Source organism: Triticum dicoccoides, chromosome 4A (assembly GCF_002162155.2).
Source record: "Triticum dicoccoides isolate Atlit2015 ecotype Zavitan chromosome 4A, WEW_v2.0, whole genome shotgun sequence".
Lineage (NCBI taxonomy): Eukaryota > Viridiplantae > Streptophyta > Magnoliopsida > Poales > Poaceae > Triticum > Triticum dicoccoides.
This window is the reverse complement of record NC_041386.1, coordinates 58,351,734-58,360,748: the sequence shown is the minus strand read 5'-3', so window position 1 is coordinate 58,360,748 and position 9,015 is coordinate 58,351,734. Positions and strand designations below refer to the sequence as shown.

The window sequence follows — 9,015 nt, the reverse complement described above, 5'->3', positions numbered from 1 at the left end:
GTCTCATCTTGTGAAGCGCTAGCTCCACTTAAGCTTGAGTTATTCTTACGATTAAGATTGTTTTATTAAGAGAAGGCATCTCACGCTTGCACCCCTTCGCTCATACGCAAGGGCACCCAGCCGCTAGGGCTTCCGTGCCTCCTGCCCGCACCAACGACAATCAACCTTGTCTCCTGTGGCATTAGGGCCATGGAGACACAGTGTATCCCAGGCCTTGTCTATTGGTGGGCTTCGTTTTTGGATGCTCTTTTGAGTTTTGGTGGCTTGTGTCCTGCTCGGAGAGGCGATGCGATGGCTATTTGAAGACGGAATAAGGCTCTCCCTGCCTAGCCTCCGTCCTAGTGAAGTTTCTAGCGCCATCGGAGGGCGTGTGAAGGTCTTTCTCCGGCGAATCTCGTAGGATTGGGTTGGCGCTTGTCTTCGATGGATTCACATGGATCCAGTCTTTGTTCTTATGTGTTTGTGTGTCTACAGGTTGGATCTTTTTAATTTATACTTCTCTTCATCAGTGGTGGTTGCTATTCTGGTGTCTTGATCCTGCAAAGCCTTAGCATGACGACTTCCCGACTATCTACTATAACAGGGTTTGCGCTGCTCCGGTGAGGGAGAGGCGATGACGGCGGCGCGCCTTCGGCTCGTTACAGTGCTTGTTGTCATCGCTAGGTGATTTTTACTTCGGGTGTTATTTGTGCTACCTTGACAATTGATGAATACCACTAGGTCTGAATTTTGCTTTAAAAGGCCGCTCTATTAAAAAAGAAAAAAAAGAAGCTCATGTGGTCTGACCACCTGAAACTTTCCATTGGAAAATATTTCCTCCGTCCCATAATAATATAAAAACGTTTTTTGACACAGTGCAACAGATGTTTTTTTTTTTTTGAGAAACAAGCGACGGAATAGCTAATGATAAGCCAGAAACGATTCTATCAAAAAGAAAAAAAAACAGAAACGAGAGGCAGAGCCGGCGAAGAGGGGGAAAAGCGATCCGCTCTGCACCGAGGCGACAAAGGGCAGGAAGAAATGGCAGGGAAACCCGGCAGCCTCAAGGGTGTCGCCCTCATCAGCGGCGGTGGCGCCGACAGCGCTGTCGCCGGCGCCCTCCACTTCGTCCAAGACCCCTCCTCCGGTATATGCTCACTCTACTCCATGTTCTCTACAGCGGTCCTAAGCCGCGCTCTTCTCGCTGATAAGAGTGATACAGTTTGATCTCCCTGTGCGTGCTAGGGTATACCGAGGTGAGGGGGAGGGTCTCGGGCCTCGCCCCGGGCCTCCACGGCTTCCACATCCACGCCTTCGGCGACACCACCAACGGCTGCAACTCCACCGGTCGGTAGCCTTTCTCTAGCTTGTGTGACTTGGACCTGTCCAATCGAGGATACTGGTGGTTCAGATATAACTGCATCTGGGAATTCCTTGCAAGGAAGTAGAAATAAATTCAATATAGCGATATATTTATCTCAATTGCAACGATTTACGTTTGAATTCATCTGTCTTGTGGTCCGACCATATGAGGCATAAGGATTTGTGCGCTTTATAATCGCTTTTACAAATTGAGCATTTGAGCTGTGCAGTGTGGAATGGCCTAAACTGAATCTGTTGTTGATAAACAAGTGCCTGTGCATAATTACTGGTCCATAGGAGTTGGAATAAAGAGAAAAATGAGTTCAGGCACTGTCAGGAAACCCACTGTTTGCGCTTGGCCTCGAGCACAAACTATGGGGTGGAAACCTGATGCCACCAACACCTATTACATGCCTTGATAGTTCACACAAAAACAGATAACCCCCAGTACTGGGTAGAAGCTGCACGTCACTTTCCCAGAAATATTACAGATTATTAAGCAAGTGAGGCTCTACTCTATGAAAAGCAGATATGCTGCCTGCGCCAAGTTGGTCATAGCCTGAATCATCTCAGAAGAATAGCAGTTTGAAACATTTGCAGAGAGAAACCTGTTTCTTGAGGGGATATCTAACACATTTATCTTACTTGCGGAAATTTACACCTTTGCTGGCAAGTGGAACTAGTTTTTTTCTCGAATACGCACGAGTGTGCGTACTATATTATATAGAAAGGGGATGGGTACAGACCCAAGTCCACAGTTGATGATACAACAAAAACGAGTACATCAACCAACGCCACACCCTAAGCATACAGCTCGTGAGTCTACTATAGATAAGTGGAACTAGTTAGTACCTGTTGATGGAATGTGCAGCAATCAGTTTGCGCTGTTTTTGCAGCAAGCTTGCATAAATTGATGCAAGTTTAATGTTGGCTACGAAATATGGTTTCCAGTGTTGAATTATCCGTTCCTTCGAGTTATCATATGGGACTACTGACTACTGCTCTTCTCAGAATAGTCTGCTGGTGTCTTACTAATAGATGGGATGGTGAGTTTGTTCATGGGATATTGTAGTTCAGTGCATTTTAGACTTTGGATTCTGGTCTCTTCTTTGCTAATGGCTAATTGGAGCTGAGATAACAACTATATTGGCTAATAAATAGTTATCTTTTTAGTTTAAGCTACATACACATAAAATTTGATCGGGGTATCTTGTACAGTTTCTTGCAAACATCATATTCCATGGATAGGGATTAAGTTTTGAAGAAAATGTACATTGTGTGGAAACTTTATGCTGTGCTGATCAATTTTATTTGTCTAACAGGACCCCATTTCAATCCTCATAATAAGTCCCATGGAGCACCGGTTGATGATGAACGACATGTGGGCGACCTGGGAAACATACAAGCCAACAAGGATGGTTAGTTATATGACTACTCAACAGTTTTTTAGGGGAAGGCAACTATGGGTTAAGTTACTGCCTTGAAGTAATCCCTGTTTTTAACAACACACCACTTGTTTATTTCAGGTGTTGCAGAAATCTTCATAAAGGACTTGCAGGTTCCATTGCCCTGAAAGATGTAAAATATTTTTTGATCATCTTGGTATAATTTTATAATGTACTGGTAATTCATTTCTGTTGTTGTATGAAGATTTCACTAAGGGGGCCTCATTCCATACTGGGAAGGGCAGTTGTCGTTCATGCTGATTCTGATGACCTAGGAAAGGGTAAGCATTTTAACCTAACTGGAAGATGTATATTTCTGTAAAAATAAGGCCGGTCTTCCTTTTATATGTACATATTCAGGAATAAGATCGATGGAACTTCTTTCAGAAAAAATATGATTGAATGATTCACTGTAGTTTGAAGCAAGTAACTTATAGTGCCACACTAGCACCTGCTGAACGAAGATGTTACTTTGTATATAATGTTGATATCATACACTTAAATGGCTTTCCTTGAGCGCATGGTTCATTCAGTTCCCGAATTAAACCAGGACCATGAGTGACACTGGATCATGACTGATTGCTGAAGTTTGCCTGGAGTGTAATGGATTACTATATCCAACTGATATGTGATTTGCTCAAGCCTATTAGTGTATGAAAATTTTGGTGTGTTGCAAGCAGCAGAGCAGAACACACCAGGCAAAGATAGCGCCACGTTACAGGATTACTGTACCATGGGTTATGTCATTCTACACTTGTAGGCACTGAACGGCTAGTCAGTATTTTGAAGTATGTTTTGTTTTGTGCATGGCATAGGCTTGATGAGAACTCGTACTCTGTTAATGACAATAGGGTAGCAGTAAAATGTTCTGACTTTGGATGAAACGAGAATTTTGTAATGAGTTATGCCGCAATCTGCCACGTTCTGTTGTCTTAATTATCAAGCACTGTTGGGTGATATATACATGTCCTGCTACATGGGTTAATTTGCCGCATGAGTCATTTGGATGCTTGGGGAAAAAACCCAGCATATCTAACCTCGTTTTGCATTCAATTTGAATTTCTAAAACGAGTATGATACTTGCTCTGTTTCATCTGATGATGGTTTCCTCTGCACTCTATCCAAGCTTACCTATGCTCTGCTGCACTTGAAACGTCAAGCATGTATTTCCTTGTTTTCTGTAACCATTGGGCGACTGCAGATTCGTGAACATTTGTACTACTGTTTAGTATAGGTCTTGGCCGGCATTCGCATATTTAACTGCTCCTGACTATTTTCCTTTAATATTTTGTAGGTGGCCATGAACTCAGCAAGTCAACAGGAAATGCAGGAGCCAGAATTGGATGTGGTAAATGGCAAACCCTTTATTTGTTTTCAACACTGAGCAAATGCACACACAAGGTGCTGCTTTCTGTAAATGATTCTCTAACACCGTGACTGTACTCAATACATATGTCCTCGAATAACTTGTAGGTATCATTGGAATTCAGCCGGCTGTTTAACAAAAAAAATACAAGAGCCGTTGGAGTCCATGTTGGTATTGCTGCGCGCAGACAAGGAAACAGTGATATCGTTGAAGATCATACATTTTGATGTGATATCATTGTGATCAATTTTTTTTAGAGAAATTGTGATCAATTATGTAAATGTACACTTCATATCTTCTTTTTTTGTGGGTAAAGTACTCTTGATAATAATATAATTGTGGGTAAAGTACTCTTGATAATAATATAATTTTAAACAAAAGAAGATAGAAGGCTGCGCCAACTTACATCAACCTGCTCCCAGTCCTGAACCTGCACTGATGTTGCATGATCGTAACAGAGCTTATAACGGATGCTTGTTTTTATAACAAAGCAAAATAACACAAGACCTTTTGTTGTTGCATACAGAATATGCGACAATACACATCTCTCGCCATATAAGGTTCATTGAGCTGAATGAATGACTCAGAATAGACACGAATGCTGTACCATTGTATCAAACTGTTACTGCGGTCCAATGTGCGCAGTTCAAACTTGTGTTAGATAGATGGTTGGATCCCACTGCCGAGTGCTTAAAAACGGCTCATCCTAAATGAATGAATAACTCAGAATAGACATGTTGCGGGTAAGACTAGTATAGGATCAACCTAAAAATTTCATATTTAGACAATCCAAAAAATTCTGAAAATAATTTACACCATACCTGCAGGTTATGTCTACAACTAACAAAAAAAAAATTTACACCATACCTGCAGGTTATGTCTACAAAAGATTGATCTCACCTAAGGGCAGATCCTATACAAGTCTTCCCCCGGATGTTGCATGATTGTATCAAACTGTTACTGCGGTCCAGTGTGCGCGGTTCAAACTTGCTGCCGAGTGGTTAAAAAACGGCTCATCCATCCATGCTGTGTTAATTAACCAACCAAGCTCCTTGCAGCACAAGAATCACCGTATAGATGACGTCCTTGACCCCATCCGGCCGTGACCGTCACCCTTGCAAGCCGCGACCAGACCACCAAAGACGACGGTCCCAAGACGCTCAAGCCAGGCGCTAGCAGCCGGCAGCGGACGATCGACCAAGCAGTAGAGAACAGAAGGACATCAATAGACCTCCAAGCTCCGTATTTTTTTAGTGATCGCCTTCAAGGCTTCGGTGACACTGCATTGCCGATACCAAGGTCAGACCCGCGCAAGAGAAATGCCTCGACGGGAACCCGACGCGGCGGAACGCGCCAAGGGCGGCCGCGCGCACGTACGTACGCGCCCAAACAACGATGCGCCGCCGGCGTTCGCGGCGTGTGGCGCGCGCGAGGGCCTGGAGCTTCCCCTTGGCGGCGGCAGCGCGATGCCGGCGACGGTGGCTACGGACAGCGCGCGCCGGCCGAGGCCGGTGGCGCCACGGAGAAGCGGCTGGCCTTGATCGTGGACCTGAGCGGGAGAAGAGAAAAAGAAAGAAACTGGCGCGACCCCGGGGCCGGGCCGTGGCCAAACCTTAACTGCGCTGGTCGGTGCCGGCTCGAGAGGAGTAAAGAAAGCCGGCCGGGGCGCGGGCGCGCAGTACGTGGCCGCGTCCGAGCTGCCTGGAAAAACGGCTGCCCGTGCGCGCGGTCGCCGCCGTGGGAGGGACGGCGGGCGATCGCGTCGCGGGCGGGGCGGCAGCATTCGTGGGCAGGGATTCGCACGCACGCACGCACGCACGTACGCGCGTGCCTGGGGTTCCGTATTCCTCTGGCGTGTCGCCCTCGTCCGGTCGTCCCCCGCCGCGGCTCCGCGCCGTGCCTGCCGTGTGCGTGCGTGCGTGCGTGCGCTGGCTTTGCCGTGGCGACACCGCCGTTGGCACCGTGAGCCCTCCGATGCGCCGGGCGGGGGCAGGCCGACCGTTCCTCCGCTGTCCCGTTGCACCCCTGTACTATGATCCATCCATACAGTGGTGTACCCCAGTAACGTCGTCTCTGTTGGTCCGTGACTTCACCCGTTTCAGCTACTCCCTCCGTTCCAAATTACTCGTTGTGGTTTTAGTCGACGAACTCGTCGTGATTTTAGTTCAACTGAAACCACGACGAGTAATTTGTAACGGAGGGAGTAATAGTACATCGATCGGTACATGCACATGGACCATGCATCCGTATGCTCTGCATGCATCGGTATGCTTTCAGTACGCGGACTGAAAATACACACAGACAGGCATGCGCATGCAGATGCACGGTCTGAGCCCAGGGCGGTCCAAAACGCACGCACCTGTCCATCTATACGTACCACGCCTCAAAAGAACTTTGCCGATGCAGGGCTTTTTGCCCCACAGAAAGTCTGGGGAAATTGTCAGAAATAATAGTTTATTGCAGGAAGCAATCTCATGTAGTAGTACAAGGCTGCAAACAGTTTCATCTCAAAAAGATTAGAGAAAAGATTGTAGATGGTCCTCTGCTGACCAGGGGCCTTAAAAGGCCTGAAACAAAGAAAGGGTTTGGTATCGTTAGAAATCTAGATAATACTACATATTCGCGATCGTCACGCATTTTGATGTACTCCCGTAGTAGATATGCTATATAGTGTCCAAGATTGTGTATTCTGTACATCTTTTGCTACTATCTACTCCCTCCGTTCCTAAATACTTGTCTTTCTAGACATTTCAAATGACTACTACATACGGATATATGTAGACATATTTTAGAGTGTAGATTCACTCATTTTGCTCCGTATGTAGTCACTTGTTGAAATGCCTAGAAAGACAAGTATTTAGGAACGAAGGGAGTACATGCATGTCTTGTACTCCCTCTGTTTTTAAATATATTTTTAGAGATTCTAATATGGACTCCATACGAAGCAAGATAAGTGAATATACACTCTAAAATATATCTATATACGTTTGTATGTAGTTCATATTGAAATGTCTAAAAAGGACTTATATTTAGAAACAAAGGGACTAGCCAGTAGAAAACTGTAAGTCTTCTTCTAATGCGGTGGAAAGAAACATGATTTGGAAGGAGGGCTAACAAAAAACTCATTTAGAATTCGTCTTTGCAATCATAGTGTATACAGATTCTTTTTTTTTTTTGTTCTTTTGAGAACCTTTGGAAGTCATCAATGTATGGTATCCAAAGTGAATATTCAACGGCAGAGTGCACTGGATGAGCGAGCTCCTAGTATGTAAAGGTGGGCTATGGCATTGGTCCATGGCTCCAAGGAGATATTGCAGCTCACATTATTACATTGAAGAATACACATATACTTTTGTGTGTGAAATTATTAATACATTCAAGAATACACAAAACGTAAGTAAAATGAAATGCATATATGTACGCTTAGGACTTCTTTGGTTCAAAGGAAATCCATAAGAATTTTGGAGAATTCAATCCATAGGAATCGTATATAGTTTCTTTGGGTTGTAAAACTATAAACCATAGGAATTATTTGTATGGTCTATTTTGCATTCAATTTCAAATGAAAAATTTCCATTCAGTCTAAACTCATGCAAATCCCCTCTTGTTTTCAAGACAACTATGCCATGTACCTATTTCTAGAAAGTTCACACTTTTTTTTGCATCACAACCGCACAACTTCTAGTGTAGATTCATGCGTTATTATTCCTTCTAGGATTAATTCCGGCATTTCATTCCAATCATGCATTTTTCTATTACTCCGTGTTCAGAATTGATCGAACCAAAGAGGTCCTTAAGTGGTCTTAACTACTATCATCGACAAACAGGGCCATCCTAACAACAAACCAGACACAAGTCAAATGCTTCCACATGATCCTCTCTATGTCATCTGCTCCCAAGAGGCTGAGAGCCTGCATCACCTCCTCGTTGGGTGTATCTTCTCCCTTATCACGTGGCACCCAATTCTGTTATGGAGCTGCCTCACCACCACCCGCATGATGGTGTGGCCAATTTCTTCGGCTGGTGGTTCGGTGCTACGACGGCATCCCCCTCTTGCCTCTGAAAAGGTCTGAGCACACCGATCATCCTCACAGCTTGGTCGACTTGGAAGCACCACAACGTGGCTGCCTTAGACGGTGCGTACCCTTCATTGGTCGGTCTCATCCATGACATCCAAGAGGAAGCGCGTCTATAGGCTTGTGCTGGTGCCAAAGGGCTCGATACAATTCTCACCGTATAACCTGATTTTGCCGAGCAACCCTTTGTCTTCTGCTCAACTTGCACTCTCAGCGACGCCAGCTTGTATACATGGTTGGGAGATGCACCATGTACTTTCTACCCTCTATCAATGATTTACATACGAATCTAGTGTATTCATCAATAAAACAAAGTCAGATGCAACTGAAACCATAATCTAATCCTAGTCCGACATGGTCCCAATACTGTAATACTTAGCCGAACAAAAAATAATCTACAAATTATAAAAAACAACAACTATTACATCCAAGAATACACACAACAGAAGTTAAAGTAATGAATACTATACTCCTAAGTTGTCTTAGCCAATATGATCCGCACTGATTTGTCATAAATAAACAGCAGTCACACTTCTGAATGCAGCGAAAATCATAGTCAGATCCTAGGGCAGTATGAACCTGATACGACCTCTCTTCACACAATGAAATCACGCTCATGGCTAGCACTCGCCGTTAGCCCAGTCTTCGTGCCCCTCAGCGCTAACGCCACACCTCCCACGTCACCGCATAGGCCCCGCGATTATGTGCCATGGCGTGAGCCCCAACACATGGCACCAAACTCATCACCTACCCTACCAGTGTTGCTTGGCTTCTTCTGAGAGGGAAC

General features: G+C 44.8%; 1 protein-coding gene across 2 annotated transcripts; it reads left to right on the top strand.

Moving 5' to 3' along the window:
* The first annotated feature begins 941 nt into the window (after positions 1 to 941).
* On the top strand, positions 942 to 4,515 carry LOC119284955 (superoxide dismutase [Cu-Zn] 2-like). Of its 2 annotated transcripts, XM_037564144.1 has the most exons (7): positions 942 to 1,126; positions 1,225 to 1,326; positions 2,664 to 2,759; positions 2,868 to 2,899; positions 2,992 to 3,067; positions 4,081 to 4,134; positions 4,260 to 4,515. In XM_037564144.1, exons 1-7 carry the CDS (start codon positions 1,021 to 1,023, stop codon positions 4,286 to 4,288), a joined length of 495 nt encoding a protein of 164 aa, XP_037420041.1. In that variant the 5' UTR covers positions 942 to 1,020; the 3' UTR covers positions 4,289 to 4,515. The 2 variants fall into 2 exon arrangements, with proteins under 2 accessions (XP_037420041.1, XP_037420040.1); XM_037564143.1 differs by lacking the exon at positions 4,260 to 4,515 and having other exon boundaries at positions 4,081 to 4,228.
* The last annotated feature ends 4,500 nt before the right edge of the window (positions 4,516 to 9,015 follow it).